The sequence below is a fragment of the Ostrinia nubilalis genome, chromosome 4, assembly GCF_963855985.1.
Source record: "Ostrinia nubilalis chromosome 4, ilOstNubi1.1, whole genome shotgun sequence".
NCBI classification, from domain to species: domain Eukaryota; kingdom Metazoa; phylum Arthropoda; class Insecta; order Lepidoptera; family Crambidae; genus Ostrinia; species Ostrinia nubilalis.
In genome coordinates, this window is record NC_087091.1 from 910,000 (window position 1) to 931,678 (window position 21,679).

General features: G+C 37.0%; 1 protein-coding gene and 1 long non-coding RNA gene across 2 annotated transcripts in view; both read left to right on the forward strand.

The window, feature by feature from the left end:
* Positions 1-21,125, forward strand: part of LOC135071317 (uncharacterized) — a 167,150-nt gene extending 146,025 nt beyond the window's left edge. The window contains exons 2-8 of the mRNA XM_063965110.1: positions 13,202-13,355; positions 13,603-16,078; positions 16,578-16,764; positions 17,196-17,368; positions 17,811-18,036; positions 18,895-19,222; positions 19,596-21,125. Coding sequence (XP_063821180.1) covers positions 13,202-13,355; positions 13,603-16,078; positions 16,578-16,764; positions 17,196-17,368; positions 17,811-18,036; positions 18,895-19,222; positions 19,596-19,974 — 3,923 coding nt within the window. The 3' untranslated portion in view covers positions 19,975-21,125. The remainder of the gene's footprint in view (positions 1-13,201; positions 13,356-13,602; positions 16,079-16,577; positions 16,765-17,195; positions 17,369-17,810; positions 18,037-18,894; positions 19,223-19,595) is intronic.
* Positions 3,181-3,891, forward strand: LOC135088440 (uncharacterized). Its single transcript, XR_010261040.1, has 2 exons — positions 3,181-3,280; positions 3,507-3,891. It is a non-coding gene; the product is annotated as an uncharacterized LOC135088440 (long non-coding RNA).
* Positions 21,126-21,679: the final 554 nt, after the last annotated feature.

The following is a 21,679-nucleotide window of genomic DNA, read 5'->3' on the forward strand; positions in this document are numbered from 1 at the left end:
GGAGACCTAGGAGAGTTGTGACAATTTTTACTTTAGGGGCCATATCTCGCTCAAAAAACATTCCACAGCTATGAATCATACAAATTAATGTAGCGCCGTTCCTTCTGTTTTCAAAACAATCACCAAAGTTAACTAAAGTATTAGGGTTTCTAAGAAAATTACCAAAATCTTAGACCACTCCCTCTGTCACAACTCTCCTAGCACCGAGGTAAGTTGTGACAGGTACCGAGGTGAGTTGTTACAGCATTGTATTTCGTCTATTAGATATAAAAATACCATAATACTCAATCGAATATGATTTTTTAGCAAAAAAGTACTTAAATCATCCTTTAGTAACAATTAAAACAAATAGTTATAGGATGTCGTTGCACAGATTGAGCCACATTTCTCCAGCTTTCATTTTTCTCCCACCCTGGTTTTTTCTAATTATATTTTTTAGCTAATATAGTCACTTAATATATTTTCTTCCTCTTCTGTAAAAATAAAATAGTGGCGGTGGTATAATCCATAGACGGAGCTTCGCTTTCTGGGTTTACTTGATAAGCCTCTTTCTTCTTAATAATCTTGACAAGTTTAGATTGTAAGAGGTCGCAGGCAGCATATTATTTTAAACTTTAACCCTTTTTAACCTAATCTAATAATAATCTAATCTAATAAGCTAGGTCCTATATTTCGACTCCAGCAAGCAGTTCCTCTATATGGCATTAATGTATAGTTATTATGCATTCAGAATCAAAAAAGTAGCAGCAGGAAATTATACAAATTATGAACCTACTAAAAAAACATCTAAAAACATCGCGGAAATGGCCCATCAGAAAAATTAAGTAAGCTAGGAGAGTTGTGACAGGCTGTCACAACTCTCCTAGGTGTTTAAAATGACGACTTGGTTCGAATAATAATTTTTATTTTCTAAACACGATGCGCACACAAAATATCAGTGCTACATTTTGAGACCTGAATAACCATGCAGCTTGAGAAAAAATAACACAACAGTGCACATTATACTAAAACATGATATAAACTTATATACATTTTTGACGAAAAACTTACTTTTCGCATTTTTTTGTACACAGACATCATATTTACGTAACCGTGCCTCTAGCGCCGCCCACAGGTACTTAGTCAAGAAGAGCGTCTTAAAAGCGACAAACAAACGTTTTTACCAGCTTCCTAACTATATTAAGTAAGGAGAAATCGTCCTTGTCACAACTCACCTCTGTCACAACTCTCCTAGGTCTCCCCTACTAAAGTTCACTTTGCAATGTATAGGTACTGGTCACGTCCAGGATTCCACTCATACTAAAATAGATGCATAGACCCTCGTCACAATCACTATTAATTTGTTTGCTATAAAGGTGGTTTTTATGTACCTTAAATAAACATTAATTTAATCAAAAGATACACATCTTATATTCTATATATATTCTCTATATTCAGCCCACTATAATACCAAAGTCTATTCAAACTGAGCCGGCGCAGGACATTGAATCCCAAACTAATGAAACTGCCTTGTTTAAAAAAATTAGTGATACCGGTAATGGAGGGAAAACCTTTATTTATTCTGATCAGCTTGGTCAGGGGTTAGGTTCTATGCTCAGGGAGCACCTGAATACACAGGTCTTGAATTATTGCTATCCAGGCAGGTTTCTGACAGAGATAATTCACGAAATTGGTAAAAACCAAGAATTAGATGAGAACTCCAATGTAATTATAATGTATGGTAATAGTTACTCTGTAGATAAAAAGAGTATAATTCAAAATATTGACCAACTATTAAATTTGCAAAATAGGTTAAAATTTAAGATAATTTTGTGTACTTTACCCTATGTAAATTCAGGGTATAATCTAAATAAGATAAACAAGAACATATTTGATTTAAATATACTTATGTATAACTTGACTTATCGTCATAGCGACGCACTTTTACTTTTTGACGTAAATAAATTTATTTCTAGCTTTAAGTTGACTGTAGATACAATGTATCTCTCTACAAAATTTAAGAATAAATTAGCCTCATTGTTTGCATACAATATTAAATGTAATATTCATAAAACTGATAGTCAGGGTACTAATAATTTGATATCTCAGTATGTAAATAGTAACAATATTATGACTGTACCTACTACTAGTTGTTTAAACTGAGGCACTCGACAAAGGCCAAGCCCGGAACATTCAAGATTGTTCATCAAAATATTCAAGGCTTGGCCAGCAAAGTCTTAGAAATAGAGCTATTCTTAAAAAGTTTTGATATTAATGTAATGTGTATTACCGAACACTGGCTAAAGAAATATGAAAGCTCTTTTCATATAGATAATTATCAGCTAAGTAGCGCGTTTTTCAGGAAGTCTGCCATTCACGGAGGCTCCTTAATATTTGTGAATAATAATATTAAATATAAAGAACGCAAAGATGTAGTAGGGCTATCAGTTGAGCGTGTTGTCGAAATTTCCTGTGTCGAGCTTGAGAGTTACATCATTGTATGTGTGTATAGACCCCCTTCTGGGGACTTTGGTATTTTTGAAGCGGCTATTGAGGATGCTCTTAATAAATCTTGTAACAGCAACAAAAAGGTCTTAGTTTGTGGAGATTTTAACGTCAATTTACTAGATAGCTCATCATCATATTCTGTAAGACTACTTTCCCTTTTTCAGTCATTTAACTTGTTTAGTCAATTTAAGGAACCAACTAGAATTACGGAAACCACAGCTACTTGTCTAGATAATATTTTCTCTAGCTGTGTCCCTGACAATAAAGCTGTCATACACAATCTTACGTCAGATCACTGTGGTATTAAAGTAGAATTTATTTGTAATAATTTGAATAATAAAAGTAAAAAAAATGCCGTATGTAGACCTGTAACCATTAGTCGTCTAGAACGTTTTAAAAATAATCTTGAAAATAAATTGCAGTTAGTCCCGTATGTGCAGGGAGACCCAGATGCTCTTTACAATAACCTTTTCGAATGTATTAAAACCGAACATGACAAAGTTTTTACGGTAAAGCCATTAAAACCAAATACCAAATCAAAGTTTAGTGACTGGGCTACCAAGGGAATATACAAAAGTCGAAATAAGGTACCTGGGTCGAATATGGCCAGCCGAAAAATATGGCCACATGCCATTATTTCAAATACGAAATATTATAATAACCTGAACGCGACCATAAATTGTTGCTAGTGTAGCGTGTATCCGAACGGCGTACCTGTCACTCCTCCCGCGCGCCCGCTAGTCGCCCAGTGTTTATTAAATGGAAACGAGTTTTAAGGTTATAAAAACATCAAGTAAGTATTGTCCTGTATTTTGTTAGTTTGAATTTAAGAATCTTTGTAAATCACATTATGATTTTGTGTGGCGATTGTAATTTGATATTTCTTTGTTTAATTACCAAAGTAATAATGAGTTTTTCATTCCTGATATGAAAACGTAAAAAATGAATGACTGCAAATATGGCCACCGTGTGGCCATATTTCCGATATTAAGTAAGTAGTAACCTTTTTTTTGTTTTAGACCATGGCACGCTATAAATCTAAAGGGATTAGAGGTAATTGGTCAGAAGCATCAATGAAACAAGCATTAACTGCAATCAAAAGCGGTAAGATGAAAATATATACGGCTTCAAAGCACTATAAGCCAAGACGTACTTTCAGGCGTTATTTACTAGAGAAAGAGGTGACAAAATCTACATTGGGTCGGAAACCGCTTCTTAACCCTGAACAAGAGAAGATTTTAGCATACTTAGCATTTTAAGTTTAAAATTAAGAAAGACTTGTTGAGTCTCATTGTTGACTTTATCTTTTAATTTAAATTTTTGTAAAGGTACTTAGTTCCTTATTTGTAATGAATATCGCCCAAAGAATATCTTTTAAATAAATCTTCTATTAAAATATAATAACTATTTTTATTTCATTTTATTTAGAAGTTTTTTAAACTAACTAATTCATACAGTAAATATGGCCACATGTATGGGCATATTTACCTCCCCCGTCGGAAATATGGCCAATTTCTATATTTTTAAAAATGTTGCAAATACTTTTTTATCATTTGAAGTATTTAAATTTTTTTGCCTTTTTTGTAAAGATAAATAACCACTCTTTAGAAATGAGTGCTAAAACTTTCTTGTTTTAGCTTTATTATTATTAAAAAAGCATACCAAACCTTAAGGTGGCCATATTTGACCCAGGTACTTACGTTATATGAACTTTATGGCATGAAAAAGTATAATAATAGTATATCTTTTCTTGAGCATGTAAAAAAGTATTCAAAAATTTTTAAGAAAGTTTGCTTCATGGCTAAGTCTTTTTATATTCGGGACAAGATAGGGAACGCCAGTAATAAAATAAAAGAAACTTGGAATGTTATCAACCGAGAGACTGGTAAAGTAAAACCAAAAGATAATGACTTTTCTCTCAAAGTTCACGATAATTTGATATCTGCAGATAAAGATGTAGCGGAAGCTTTTGACAAATTTTTTGGTAATATAGCTTCAGCAACAACTGCCAACTTAAAGTCATCTCCCTCCGAGGCCGAAGAAATATTGAAAACCCACGTGACACCCTGTGACTCGCACTTCTCTTTTAAACATATTACTCCATTAGATATCACTAAAACTTTTAATCTTTTAAACGTAAAGAGTACAACTGATATCTGGGGCATCTCTGTCAAGATAGTCAAACACATTATTGATATAATTTCCCCACAGTTAGCGATAATATTCAATAATTGCATAGAGAAGGGAATCTTCCCCGACCTCATGAAACATAGTAGACTAATGCCATTATTTAAGTCTGGTAGCAAAACCGACCCTGGCAATTATAGACCCATTTCTATCTTGCCCGCTCTGAGCAAGATTTTTGAAAAAATCATACAGGAGCAACTTATGATTCACTTTGGCTCTAATAAACTATTTCACAGTGAACAATATGGTTTCACCAAGGGTCGTTCCACCACCGATGCTGGGGTTGCACTACTTAAACATATCTTCGAGGCTTGGGAGAATTCTCAAAATGCACTAGGGGTCTTCTGTGATCTCTCAAAAGCTTTTGACTGCGTAGAACATCAAACGCTAATTCGCAAACTGCACTATTATGGGGTAAAGGACTCGGCTTTGGATTTAATACAATCCTATTTAAACTTTAGAGTTCAAAAAGTTGACATAAATGGTGTTTTGTCTTCTGGGTCACCTGTGAAAATGGGAGTTCCGCAGGGGTCCATTCTGGGTCCATTCTTGTTTCTTATATACATTAATGATCTACCATATTTTGTTAAGGACTCTTGCGAAATCGTGTTATTTGCTGATGACACATCTTTGATTTTTAATATCGACAGAAGTAAAAATAACTTTGACGATGTAAATAATGCACTAACAAGAGTTTTAAGTTGGTTCACTACAAATAATTTACAACTCAATGCAAAGAAAACAAAATGTATAAAATTCTCTTTGCCTAACGTAAAAACAGTTAGTACTCAAATAGAACTTAATAATAATGCAATCGATCTGGTAGACTCTACTGTATTTCTGGGAATTACCCTGGATTCAAAACTCCAGTGGGGCCCCCATATAGAAACTCTGGCGGGAAAGCTCAGCTCAGCGGCTTTTGCAATAAAAAGGATACGGTCATTAACCGATGTTTCAACAGCTCGCTTAGTCTACTTTAGCTACTTTCATAGCCTAATGTCATATGGAATCATGCTATGGGGCAAAGCTGCAGATTTTGAAACAATATTTATTTTGCAAAAACGCGCGATAAGATACTTGTATAAAATGAAAGCAAGAGCATCCCTTAGAGAATTGTTTAAAGAAATTGGCATTCTCACGGCCGCTTCACAATACATCTTAAACTGTATTCTATTTATTCAAAAAAATATTACTGAATTCAAAAAGAAAAGTGATATTCACCAAATTAACACTAGAAATAAAAATAAATTGGCTATACCCGCTTTTAGACTTAATAAAGTGTTTGCCTCTTTTATGGGACAAGGTATCCATTTTTATAACAAAGTCCCTGATAAATATAAAGAGCTACCGTATAATAAATTTAAAGATATAGTTAAAGATCACATGCTTAAAAAAGCCTATTATACAACTCGAGATTTTCTTAATGATAAGTCATCCTGGGAGTAGGATTATGGTCCTCTCATGCTCGCACTAAAAAGAATTAAAATGAAAAGTAATGTATAAACTCATAATAATTTCTCAAATGTTATAGTGTCATGCTTCTCAATCTGGACTGTTACTTAGCTTTATTATTAGTTTTTTATTTTAAAGAGATAACTTGGAATTGTCATTCTCACTAAAATGTCTCTGGGGTGGTGGCGTAGTGAGGCGGGTCGTTACATTCCCTCTAATATGGTCGAGTGAAGCGATGGCTGGTTCACTCGTCATGTCTGTGAACAGGCGCTGCTTTCGGGGACTGGTCAATCCAAGTTATTCAAATTTATGTATGCGAGCCATTTCTACTAGTATATGTAAGTCTAGATATTAGCACGTCACTACCTTGTTTAATATACCACGCAATCTTGTATACCCATTCTTATAAGATACACCATACAAGAATGCATGGTAAATTCAGTGAACTGCTCCTGAATCGAATGTACCTACTACTACTATTTCTATTTATTTATATTAACCGGCAGACAGTGGTGACTGAGTTTGTTGCGGCGCTTCTTCTCAGCACTTGCCAAATGTTGGTCTCGAAGCGCTGGTAGGGTAAAAAGATTATGAGACATGTAGAGGCTCCTTAAGAGCAAAATGACGATTTGTAAGAACTATTTATTAGTCCAAACAAATAAAGAAATTTTGACTTTGACTTTGACTTTGACTTCTAACAATAATGTTATCTACTGTCAACGATAAACATAAACGCGAAAGCTCACTTGCTTAATTACCAAGTTATAGTGATTTTACCGCTAAACATGGAAACATAACTAATCCCACACATCAAAACTTTCAGAACCAGCTGGTTCTGAAAAATTTGATGTGTGGACAATTGCATCGTTTTATTTTACATTCGATTTGCTTTGCAGTCATCTTTAACGTCAATGATGTGGCTGAACAACATCGGATTTTTGTAACAATAACAATAATTAATACTTTTTTCACACCAATGGACGATACGATCTGTGCCGTCTAATGTACTGGCTGATTAATAATGCTCGCTACTGTGCACCATGGGGCTATGTGACGACACACCATAATTGCCTACAGCCATTCAAATCATCAACGCAAGACCAACTAAAATCAATTTCACTCAACCTTGACACGACAGCTTCGCTTAAACAATGATCATTTATTACAACACATTACATTGTAATTAAAAGGCGTTATATTTGTAATTATTTCTAATCTACTAATATCGCGAGTAATAAATGTCTTAGGGGCGGGTAATTAAAAAATATGAGCTGACAACAGCTGACATTCATGAATGGATCTCAAGATTGGTTTCGAAATGAGCCTGTCTTTGAGGTGTTTGATTTGAATTCGTTTATCTTTCGTGATTAGGGTTTCTGATTTCTCGACCTATTTTTTTTCTCGAGTTTCGGGAATTCTCGAGGCCAAAGTCTCGAGTTTTCTCGGGTCTCGAGTCTTTTAATGAAAACTGTTGAAAGCGGTTCAAATTTAATAAAAACAGAGGGTTTTTAATCTAATATACCTACTTTTATTGCTCAACAACCAATATTACAATTTAGTACCACTTACTTTGGTGAGGAAAGTAACAAAAAAAAAAATCTTCTTTCATAATTAATATTAACTAATAATCATAACAAAAGTCATAAAGTCACGTGTACTTTAAGGATAAATAACAATAAAAGTCTAGAGCTACAATTAAATCACTTGTTTTCCAAAGAACACAAGTCCAAATAGCAAAATTACGATAAATAGTTTTTTTTATAAACCAAAAAAACTTTTTGATAAATGTTTAAATTTCTTAAAGATAACGACTTGAATAAACTTTACGAGGAGGCACGAGTACCTAACCTAACAGACAGTTATAACAATTTTTTCAGTTTTTAAATCAGTCAGAGTTAAATATCCTACTTCCTACTAATATTATAAATGCGAAAGTTTGGATGTCTGGATGTTTGTTACTCTTTCACGCAAAAACTACTGAACGGATTTTAATGAAACTTTACAGTATTATTGTTTATAACCCAGATAGGCTATATTTTTTGTCGATCTGTGACAAACTAAATTCCACGCGGGTGAAGCCGCAGGCAAAAGCTAGTACATAATAAATATAGCATAGTCGTTGGTGAACATTATTACATACTTACTTAGTTTCGATTGAGATCATTACTTGCAAATCAAATCAGTTAAAAAAGGAAAGACTAGGCCAGTCTAAGGGCAACGTTAACCTATTAAATAAATAATTAAAAACTAACTTTTGTCTAAGAAAATAGGCTTTCAAGAATATTAAAGCTTCAAAATCGAAACTCGAGAATTCTCGAGCTCCGGTAATTTTTTTCTCGTCTCGAATGAAGCCAAATTTCTCGAGTTTTCTCGAGTTCGAGAAAGCTCGAGCAGAAACCCTATTCGTGATTTGATCGTTGGGACGATAACATCAAATATGTTTGAGAATAACAATCTCTTAGCGAAGGATACTTGTCACATTCCACGACCAATGCTCTCACAAGCTTTAGCTAATGATCACAGAGCCATCTCGATGGACAGATGACTTCTAGAATCATTTAGATGTTGTCGGTGTAGAATATAGAAGTAGCAGTAGCTAGATGAAAGAAGCGGGAGATCATGGCAATTGGCATTGCTTGGCATCTAACAATGGATAGCAATTGGCTAAAATGATAACGATAAGAGATTTTATCAGTTGTTTAAGGATTTTATTTACCAGTCTTAATTTTATCTGATCAAAATTTTTTTACAACTTGAATTAAAGCCTTATTAACTTCTCACAAAGCCGAACGAAAAGGTCAACGGTAACAAACAAGATACAGTTATTAATCGTTATCAAAAAACCGCTAGCCATTTGCACGTCGCACCCATTAGCTAGCCGGTGAAACAATAACAATAAACAGTATAAATTACTGTAACCCGTTATGTCATAATAGTAACGTCTAACTATATAAATAATGTCAGAAAGAGGCACATAGGTATGAAGAAATGCATCTGGATTTCATTACAAATTAGAATTGGAAACAGGTATTATTCAAATGTCAATTGCATTTACAATTAGTAGACAATTGCATTGTACTGGATCGCCTGGTGACGTTAAATAAAGACAATAATGATTAACAGTTATCTTAGCCTGGGCTGTTAATCAGTATGGACATGTATGAAAGTGCGCACATTACACCGATTTGAAATCGGCTGATACCTACTTCATACAAATTAAAATCGGGCCCAACTATCGGCCAACTAAAAGTCGGTGGTCTGCGCCTAGGCTTAACTTACACTGAGCTTGTTAAATATTAATGTCACTGGGCACACGCTTTTCTCAACCCAAAATCTTAATTTCAGGAGTTTAACAGTAGATTTTATCTAACTGTTCCATCCAGGATCAAGGTATTGATCGTGCTATCGGATCCAAAAAGCAATCGATGATAAGAAGTTAGTCATGCAATAAATAAGTAATTTAGTGCCTTTATAATTAAGCGAATAAACCACGAAGTTTTCTTTAACCATGATAAAATTTGCCGTTACTTGCGGACTTGCGGTTACATATTTTTACATCACTTGTTGCATAAAGGTTGGCGTCCATTAGTGAGTACATTATCGCTTCACTCCTAATTTTAGTTGCAATCAGCAAGCCACTAACACTAGCCTGATACTTCAATATGAGAGCGAAACGATTACGCATCGATTTCGCGCGTTGATGGACGGCAGCCTTAAGATAAGCTGATGAAACTGACGCGCATTTATCGATTCAAAATTGATTTAAGGCCTTATCTGAATCTAGATAAGAACACCGTTATTCATTATTGACAGGCAGTTATTTGTTGATGTGAATTCGATTAGTACACGGTACGTGTGTTCAGATACATTGAAACAATGATCATTATTTAGATGTTTCATTACGAAAGTGAAGGCCAGAAATCAGAATCATAAGCGCATACTTAAGTATCTACTTGCTACCATTTAAGTATCCTTGATATTTGTTTATGCATTCCTTTACATGTGGGCGATTTATCTAAATGTATGTTCAACACTGTATAATTAAAATCTGAACATGAAATACTTTTACTGGCATTTAGACTCCAGCACAGATAACATAAAGTATTAAGACAAGTAACTTTAGTATCTCTTCTTAATTTCGAAATATCTAGGTGCGGCAAACAAACTGGTAGCTGAAATCACTTCAACATGATTCTTAGTTTCATCAGCGACATGTCAGAACTGAAATAAGCCGTAATTGATTGTCAGATTGGTAGATTTGTGCAATTAGAAGGGACTTTCGGCCGAATACTGAAACACTACTCAAATCTGTCACTCAGCTGACGGGCTCCTAAATTTAAGTATCCTTCAATTTTAAATGGTATTCTCAAACGCCACTCAACGGATTTGAAGCCGTGATCAGCTAAGCAGCTCTCAAATCTTCTCAAATGTTTCCATAATGGCAACATTTACCAAAAAAAGTATGTTTTCATTTACACAAATGATAACTTTACGTTTTTTATCCATTACACGCAGCATCGTTTGGTTATGTATTGTCTTTTATGGAAATATACTCAATCAACTTAACATAGAACAGTTTATTTTTAGTTTCTATTAAATATAAATCTTGTTTTATCATATAAAAAAAAATAATGCTTGCATTTTTATTGAATTAAAAAAATAATTTTAAAGGTGATACTTTTTATTGTTGAAATCTATTAAGTGGCGATCGTGGACCGAAACGTAACCACAATTGACATTTATCATTGTTGACAGAGCATCAAATTGACAAATCAATTCAACAACTCTTGGAAATGCTGCTATGCGATGTCCCCTTATTCCTCAGAAATAGGCATGTTTATGTAATGCGATTTCATAGCAGCTATTTTGGTTGTTACTTCGTGCACTATACGATGCACAGTTGGCTGTTAGATTTGGAAGATATCACCTAGTACACGTTCATAACTTCCCGTTGCGTAGAATAGTAGGGTTATAATAAGTATTTGGTCCACTGGTTGTATGGCATTTGGTGAGGGGTTTCAAAGAGCTTCCAAATTATGAATCCAGATACAACACCGTTTCTTTAGGGACGCGGAACCTCGCTCGGAATTGCATGTCATTATAATAATATTTTTCAATAGCGTTCAGCCTTATTGCGTTCCTGCGATTAGATCTAGGTATTTCCTCGAGGCTCGAAAGAAATGATAACGATGACACACATTATTTACCACTATTTAGGTCGATTTAGGTATAAGAATAGGATTTAAGATACCGCGCAAGCACTCTCAAATTTAACAGCTGCTTAAGACGATTTGACAGTTGTTTGAGTAATGCTTAGCGTTGAATGGCGTTTCAGTATGCGAAAATTCATTTAAGTGGCGTTTGAGTGCAACTTAATTTGAGAGGTGCTTAAAAATTGAGAACTGCTCAGATATTGTTTTGAGTATGCGAAATGTAAGTTTAGGAGCTGCTTAACTATTTGAGAAGCCGTCAAATATTTAAATGGCGTTTCAGTATTCGGCCGTTTAACTCTGTTATCAACGATCCTAGTTATTGCCTGTGTCTGTGACACTGCAAGAGCCATTGTAGATGCCACTGAATTTACACCTTTAGTTGCCACCAAAAAAGTAATTACACAGCTCAACTATCCCTTCAACTACCCGCGAATCGAGATACAATAGAAATATATTCAATTCAAGAAGCGAACATTTTTTAAATAAAATTATACAGGAGAGAAAATATCGACACGGTGCCTGAAGAATGGAAGATTTTTGTATACTTATCAAAGTTTTTGACTGTTTGTACGATGTTCGCCCCCTTTGCGGTGTTGGCGACCAATTGTTACCGATTACCGTGGTCTCATTTGACCACTAAGGAACTCGTGGAAGGTTCCACGTTTCCCTAAGGTTCCACGAGCTAACAGCCAAAATGAAAATAGCTTCTGCCTGCTTTGAAAGTGAAGACCGTATTCCTCATTCCCAATATTTTTTTCATACATTGAACCGAATAATTGATCTGAATCGCCGATAGTATTAATTGCGGCAAAAACCGGCGCGCGCGCAGAGAAATCACGCGCACGCTAGAGAAACTGTCGGGCTGCGGTTAGATTTAATTCTAGTAGAAAATATAATAAAATTACATGTGGTTTGCAATTTGTACTGAGTTTATAGATTATTGAAATTGAAAATTAATTTATTAATTTATTGTAGATAATCTTTTATGTTAACTTCACAAACGGTAAATAGAAAATGAGTTCATAGATAAACAGCTAATTTTGAATCTCATTTACTAAAAGCATTTTATTAACTGCAGCCAGTTTAATTGATTATTAAGTTAATTAACAGAAATTTTATAATAATATAATTTCCAGCCACATGATTTTCTAAGCGAACGTGACGACGGCCATGATAACGACATTGAATCTAAGATGCTTTTTCACATCTAAACACATTTTGAAAAATTTGATGCTCGTACCTAAATAATGAGTAAACCTCGACAACAGATTACACAATCGAAAATTGCCGTTCTCTTGGACATCACGTTAACATAATGTGCTTTGCAATTATCTTATACATTATTTTTGTCTCGTATGTAAATTATATTTAAAAAATACATTACCATAAGTCATGAAAATATTCTTCACAAAAATCACCTTTGTGGGTGAAGGCTGCGCGTACGCATTAGAGGCGATTAGCGCAGCGCTCGTTATGTCGCGGTCGTCATGCGATCCGTTCGGATTAGCGATTACTCGATAATTATCGTCTATTGTCTCCGATGATTGAGGTTGTTGACTGTTGATCTTGCTGATTGGTATGGCACGAAAGTTGCGCAAAATCACAATTAATAACATAGTTTTATTTTGACGGTGTCAAAACTGAAGGAATTGCAATACACACTTAGAAGGAGGGTTTCATCTGATGGCCATGAATCTAATTTTACGCATTGCTTAATGCATAAAAATCTATTCCAATTACTCGTATATGTATGGCAAACATTATCTTTTAGACGTTAATCATCTATAGCAAATAAAGTATTTTCTTTTAAAGCTTCACCTATTAATACAAAATCTGTAATATTAACCCTTTCTTAATTTCAGGAGGCGTCCGGCGGACCACGACCCAGAGTAGCGTCAACGCGACGAGAGACTCACAGCTGCTGTCCGTGCTCGCTGCCAGAAGGAGACAGCTGCTCAGCGGCAGGCTGGCCACACACATCAACACTCTGGCCTCGTTGGCGCACAAGGCTAATAAGTAAGGAACAGTTCCCCTCAACTTTTCTCTGCAAAGAGTTCGTATCACGTTCTATGTAGGTATAATCAGATAGCGTTAACGTCATCATGTTCCATTGTTATGCCCAACTACATTTTGATTCATGTGATGCCATGTAATAATATAATTGATTATTTTAGCCCCATAATTTTGTTACCTAAATACCTCCTTCTTTAAAATAGTCTAATATGTCTTCAAAATTCAAACTCTCTGCTTTTTTGTTTTCCAGAACCAACACCACGTTTGCCCAGTTAGAAATACGTGATGCAAATGGCTCTACAGTGAAGAAGATAACTTTAGACAACTCAAACAATGAACCAACCCCAACGCTGAAATTGATCACCACCGACGGTTCGAAGGAGATCCGACAAACGGTCAAACCGCACGAAATAAGGCATCTGTTTGTTCCCAAAGGATATCAAGAAAACAGAAACAGAGCCGGTTTTATGAACAACCGAAGAAAAGATTTACTTAACAATACCAAAACTACGCCAGTATCTGAATCAGTCACCGAAAATGGAGTAGTTTATGTACCACCGGAGAAACTAGAAGGACTTGACAAAGAAGTTGAGTTAGACCCTGAAGAAGAATTTCAAGTAGATGAATCTAATCACGGACTATATTTACTCAATTATTCAGATACTGAAAATGTTACTCAAAACATAAATCTCAACAAAACAACAAGCAGTAATGAAGTGAGTGACAATATAACCAATATAGTAACCACAACACCAATCAGCAGCCAACTAAAAGAAGTTACAACAGAAATTCAAAACGTCAGCACAGAAGAAAAGCCAGAAACTAATACAATAGCAAATAGCACCGACGCGAAAAATACAAAACTTATAAAAGTTGAAAATGAAAAAGATAAAGAAAATCATACTTTGTTTATGTCTGATGAGATTTATAACCATTTTCGGCCTCTTGAATCTGAACTGCCTGCTGAAGACATGGCGCCATTCATTTTCTTTGGGCAAAAACTTGGTGGACAAATAATTAATGACAATTTAACAAATTCACCATCTCTATCAGCATCAACAAAGTCAGTGAATTTTATATTAGCTCCTACAGAAAAAAGAAAGTTCAACTCAAGGTACTCAGCTACAGAGAAATATAGGAATACCAGCGCGGACGAAGAAGAAATAAATGAAGATATGGATGTCTCTGTAGTAAAAAATATCATAGAGAAAAACAAAATTAGAAACACAGTCAAAGGTCCAGCACCAGCTAGACATGTAGGCTTGGTAAATGCTTATAAAAAATATTCAAGCACTACTCAAGCAACGACGAAGGCTCAAAATATAGCGCAACTAAATGTTACTGATCCTATAATACAAAATGTCACACCAAGTACCTTAGATAAAACAAAAGATAGTAATCGTACTAATAGCACAACTTTAGCTAAATATGTAGTTAATAAAACAAATGTTACCCAATTATCAAAGGATATTAGTTTAAGTAACAAAACAACTACACCTGCTCCCAGAAATTTTACTAGAAATTACTACAATATAAGAAGGCGACCAGCTAGAGTAACGGCTTCATCAAGCACAGAAAATCCATTTGTAGCCGTGAACACTACTACTGAAAAAGCATCAACATCTGTCTACACTGCAGTTGTGACATCAGTATCGATCACGTCATCTATGAAAGGAAAAAATCTAACGGATTCATTGAATAAAGATGACAACAGCACGGTTGCCGAAAGTATTGAAACAAAAACGAACGTAACAACGCCTAAAGCTATTGTATTAAATGATACTGATACAACCACCCAATCGATTGCCACACAATCACCTTCAACTACTACTACGACAGCTCCAACGACCACTACAGCTCGACCGCAAAGGCACAGAATCAGAATACGAACCACGACAACCGAAAGTTCTATCAATGCAAGTCCTAGTCCGAATCCGGTGACTTATAAACCACCAGATTTGCCCCAAGCAAGCGAACTATCGACTAGGAATACTGAATTAAAAAGAGAACCAACTAAACTTCCAGAGCGGTTAGCTAATTTATATCGACAAAACGTTTACGATAACTCGACTGGTACAGCGATAAGACCTAAGAATATTCTACGAAGACGACGACCTACGACTACGACTAGCACCTCTACGACCACATCGACCACGCCTATACCAATTTTGAGTTCAAGTGATACAACACCTTTACTTTCCTTACCACCTTCCACATCCCCCATTCCACCAAGCACAATTCAAACTCAAGTTACAGAAACAATTGAAACTACATTCAAACCTTTTATTGTCACTTCCCGAACATCATCTGAATCTAAATCCAAACCAGTCCTTATTCCTAAAGACTTCACTACTTCTAACGAATCAACACTAACTGTAAATACAACTAAAGATGATGCCGATGAAGATCCAAACACGCAGAACGAAGAAGTCGTGATAGAAGCCGAGAAGACGTACACGGCTTCTTATGTATTAGCTGGACTGGGTTTCCTTCCAGTGGCGGCTATTATAATATTTGTGTTAAGAAATGTATTGAATAAGAAGACCAAAGAACTAGACACGGAGTACGAAGGGTACTTCGACGATGGAGACATCAAGAAAGAGTCGCAGATCACTCCAGTGGCGCGGCCGCCGCTGCCGACGCCGACCATGCCTGACCAAAAGTGGGAGTTCCCTCGAAATAAGTTGAGGTTACAAACATTGCTGGGTCAAGGTAACTTCGGGCAGGTGAGTCAAATTTTTACATTATTTTTTTAAGATCCTTAATTCTATCATGCTAAAGCCCGGTCTGTGAGCACGTAGAATTTTGTTCAATGACCCCAAGCTACCCATCCTTATCGCTCGCGCGTAATTATATTGCTGTCGCGACTGTGCGACGGGCGCCCGCAGTGAGTGTGCAAGCGCGACAGCAACATAATTACATGCGAGCGATAAGGATGGGTAGCTTGGGTTCATTGGACAAAATTCTACGTGCTCGCAGACCAGACTATATAAAGAAACGTTTGTTAGGATGGTTTGTTATAGGTTTTTATGCGGTGCGAATCCCACGCACACTATAAAGTTTTTTTGTGATAAACCGAAATCCACGCGGGTGAAGCCGTAGGCAAAAGCTAGTGTAATAATAAAAAAATAACTACATAATTCACTTGAATTTTGAACATTAGAGAAATGAAAAATGTAACTTTACGAAATGTTATGTGTACAATTTCAAACCTTGCCTCCTAAGGTGTGGAAAGCCGAAGCCGACGACCTGAGCGGGCACGACGGGCTGACGCGGCTGGTGGCCGTGAAGAGCATCAAGGAGACCGCCTCGCAAAAGGAGAAGCAGGAACTGTTGCACGAGATCTACATCATGCAGAAGATCGGCACGCATCCGAACGTCGTCACGCTGCTGGCCTGCTGCACTGAACAAGGTATTAATCAAGTGATTAATGTAGTAGTAGCCGTGTGATTCCAGACTTCATTGGATCATCTGCACATTCCCTGTGGATATCCTAAAAGGTGACCGAATAAAGGAGATATTAGCAAACATCAAGCCACTTTTCTTCTGGCCAACGTAATGTGTTAGTCAAATCCTGCAGTGGAGACTAAATGATCTGATAATGCACATAACTTATCCATTGAGATATATCTAGCACGTTACATAAAAAAGTGTATTATCTATTTGTATCTGCTAAATTAGAGGGTCGTATTACTGAAGTAGAGAGACTAGCCCCCGGTTTCTGTATTGAGAATTTTGAAGTAGATGAGCACGCTCAAGCTAAAAATCTCAATTCAGAATCATGGCCTAATTGACCTGATGACGATTATAACGTTTTATCCCCGATATTTGCTTTCATTCCAGAACCTTACCTCCTGATAATGGAGTACGTGATGTGCGGCAAGCTGCTGACGTATCTGCGCGAGCGCCGATCGCGGCCCGACCGCTTCAGCGGCAGCGGCGCACTGACCTCGCGGGACCTCACCGTGTTTGCGTATTGTGTGGCGAGGGGCATGGACTACATCGCTTCTAAGGGGGTTAGTGGGATTTGCCTTTAAAACTTCCTTAATATTACATTATTTAATGTTCAGACGATTGAGGAGTCTTTGGTAATTGGAGATTTCAGACCTACCTACTTTGAAATTTACATTTTTTCAGATGGCATGGTCATGACCTGATGACCCCATGTTTTATTTTCAAGAACCAAAAAGACTTTCTGGATGGGAATAAAGTCCAAAGTATCTCTTACTTTCTCCAAAATACAGAAGAGTCCGCTTGGAAAAAAAGTCTTGAGTCTGTCAGTAATAGAGGCTGAAATTATTCAACATCCTATACATTTTGTCGCGGGTTTTGGATTACAAAATTCCAGCGTACGGTTCACTTTATGCTTCTATGGGGATTTTCTTCTAACCCTAAAAACCTTTTCTTATTAACAAAACCATTTGCTGTAAAACTGAAACTCACTTCATTTCCTTCCAGATCGTCCACCGCGACTTAGCAGCGCGCAACGTATTAGTAGACCACAACAAGCTATGCAAGATCGCCGACTTCGGCATGTCTCGGTGCGCCGGCGCCGCCGCGCGGGCCGCTCGCTCCGCGCTGCCTGTTAGATGGATGGCGCCTGAAGCGTTACTGTACAACGTGTACAGCCATCATACTGATGTGTGGGCATTCGGGATTCTTCTGTGGGAGATAGTGACGCTAGGTTAGTATACGAGTATTCCTAAATTAAGTAGCGCCCTGCCTGTGCGCTTGTTTAGCGCTGCCAATTGGATGGAGGGCGCCTGAAGCGCTGCTGTATAACGTGTACAGCCATCACACTGATGTGTGGGCCTTCGGGATTTTGCTGTGGGAGATAGTTACGCTAGGCTAGTATACGAGTATTCCTAAATTAAGTAGCGCCCTGCCTGTGCGCTTGTTTAGCGCTACCTGTCAGATGGATGGCGCCTGAAGCACTGCTGTATAACGTGTACAGCCATCATACTGATGTGTGGGCCTTCGGGATTCTGCTGTGGGAAATAGTGACGCTAGGTTAGTATAACTCGCTTAACTAGCAGCCCATTCAGAACTTATTCTTCGGAATTGTCATTTGGTTCGGAAATGTCATTTTAATCCAAGGTTTATCCTAGGTGTAACTTTTTATGAAAAGGGGGATTGTGTGCTAAAACAGCTATGGGTTTGTAAACCTGTGTCATGATGAATGAATGAGCAGAGTTTATGACGGCTATAAAATTGACACTTCAAACGACTAAGGAACAAATATGCAAACATCAATCCATTATTTATGACGATGAACCGCTCTTCAAGATAATACCATACCCAACCTCTGACAGGACCGGAAAGCCTTTTTCAATAAATACCGAGGATTATTAACGTAAAAAAGGCGATTAGCAGATAAATATGTGACAACAACAGGACTCCCCAAACCGTATGGCTAGCGTCAAGAATATAGGCTACATCATTTATTTACTTCTGGTAAATTAGAGAGGGTCGTGCTTCTGCAGCGGAAACTTAATGACCTAATGATTTATACATATTGATTTCTATGATTTTTCTATTCCAGGGTCAACGCCCTACGCAGCCATGTCTGGCCGCGAGGTGCTAGCAGCAGTAACAGAGGGCTACCGTCTTGAGCGGCCTCCACACTGCAAGCCACAGTTATACCGCGCTATGCATTCTTGCTGGCACGCCGACCCCTCCCAGCGACCCACCTTCGCTGCCCTCAAGGCGCAGTTAGCAGAACTGCTGGATAACGAGCCCTCTGAAGGGAACTACGTGGACCTGGACTCGTTCTACCAGGAGTCGTCGGTGTATAGCGACCCGTCGGCTATCATCAATGATGATGAGGGACTGTCGGCGGAGTATGATAGGGAAAGGAGGGTGTTTAGAGAGTGAGTATTGAGTTCTTTAGTACAGTCGTCAATCATATTTTAAAAAATCCAATGAGCTGTAAGTGCTGTAACGCGTTTGAACCGCAAGAGTAAGATTGAGCAAGTCATAACTTGGGGTGAACATGACGATTTGACGGTGCTGCAAAAAAATTCTCACTTCTGCAAAACAGCACAAGTTTGTGAGTTTAGGACTAGATGGCGCAGAAATAAAATCACCAAGAATAAAAAAGATGAACACAATATTATACCTACGAGTACAAAAGTACTGAGGTTTAGAGGTAGCCTTTGCAATCTAGACCACTTCAAGCTGGTAATTTATTGCGTCTCGTTTAACTCTGCTACAAAACAAACTAAAACAATTCCCTTTTTACAGATTGACCAAAGGCCCAGCCAAGTTCGAGAACCGAGCGTTCAACTTCCGGGACGAGGAGCTCCGCAACAAATTTGGCATCGGGACACCCAGGATGGGCGGCTTCGGCATTCGGGACGTCCCGTTCAACGACCGAAACTTCTCCGACGGAGAGTTCAACGAACGCACCTTCCCCGAAAACTTCAGTGACCCCAACTTCACAGAGAGAAAAGATGGGAAGCTTTCCACCTCCAGTTTTCACAGAGAAAGGGAACGAGAGAACCCTTTAGTCAGTAGGAACAGTTTCAATGGCTTCCCGCGAATTGGGACGAGGGACAGCCATTTCCAAATGACTCCGGATGGTAGAAATAAGAGAGTGTCAGAATTTGAGTGTGACATTTAGTATGGTTGCTTTAATTGCGGTATTTAAAAGTTCGCCTGATGTGGTTTTTGAAAGAGTGACTACCAGCTGTACGTTTGCAGTTGGTGTGTTAGCTAAGAAAACCAGTTTGTTCAGAGATTTTATTGTTGAATGCCATGCGTTTATTGGGATATAATTCTTTGATTTGATGTTGATTGGCGAACGATTGGTTGTTCTCTGTGACAAGTTTGGGTGCAGCCATTTGACGCGTTGTGTTTCGGTGTACCTGAGTTCAGCTGAGAAAAGACCAGCGATTTAGAGAACTGGGAATTAACTTTAGTTAAAGGAAGAAGCAGGCTTCTGGGTATATCTGAATAAATAAATAAATATATCCCTAGAAATATGCGCCTCACCGCAGCGCGTCGCATGGCCGCACCGTTAGGTTTAACTTCCCAAAACACAAGCACTGGTGTAGAGTTGATTATTTTCTCACGTTCTGGCGGCACAGTGCGACATGACAGTTAGGCTTTAAGTTTCAATTTCAATCGAATTGAAATTCTGTAACTTACAAGTTAGTGTTGATATTTTTGTACATATTTTGTTAATTTATAACAGTATTGAGTTTCATGTTATCGCACAGATGTATTGTAAATAATGTAGGTAATGAAAGAACTGTTTAAATGTATATATTGAGGAACTGTTTACGTATGAATAGTTTATGTAAAAGAAAGTTATTTACATGTTGAATGCAAGATATACTACATATTTTATTTACTAATTGCCTTTCGTTTTGCCTCACTAAACACATTTGTAACAAAACCAAAAGGCGTAATACACCTATACCTAAAATATATGGGCTGGCACATCAAGGTAAACACTGGGCACCTTATTTAGTTGTGATAGGTGTGGTTTTGCAATAAAAATGTTAACTTTGATGTGCTGACGGCTGTACTTATTTTTTGTATTTTTATGGAGGGATCGTAATGGTGCTATATTCTATGAAACAGTGTTATTGTAAATATCAAAGTTTAATTTCAATTTTCACGTCCATATTTTTTCTTAGCCTTTGTGTCTTAGTTCAATATTACTTTCTAGTCTTTAAAATGTAGGATATAATTGGATTTTGTATCCTGATTTAGTTATAAGTGTAAAAGATCTATTTTATTATAAATATAGTGATTTCTTAAAAATTATACTTGTGTATTATTAAATCCTTATCAAATTGATGTCAATTATTATTTACGTCCCAAAAGGAATGACATTGATAAACTTGCATTGAATACCTTCAATCCGTAGGAAGAAACTGCTCTTATCACTAACGACTATTATTTATTGGACAAAACCTCAAGTGCCTCAAGTAGGTAAGTAGACAGTGGGAGTTTTCGTTAAAAAAATAGGATCGTCACTCGATCCTTAGGAGACTTAAGGACAAGAGTGGCCCACCGTTGGCTAATCAAGGACATATTCACGCATTCTAGTAACTCAGTACCTACTAAGTAATGCCTAACCTACCGTTTATTACACCGATCTTGTCGCGACAAGGAAAAATTTCCGTGCTTTTAAGCGATTTTGTGAAAAATATTATTGGCAGGTAGTTGCTAATTGCTCATAAGATAGGCCCCCTTAATTTAATTTATTGTCCGTGGTGCATAATCTTTTTCTTAAAGGTTTAAAGGTTTTAAACCTTTGTTTGTCACCTGTCATCCGCTTTGCAATGGAGGGAAGTCGAACCTTAATTTCGAACTCC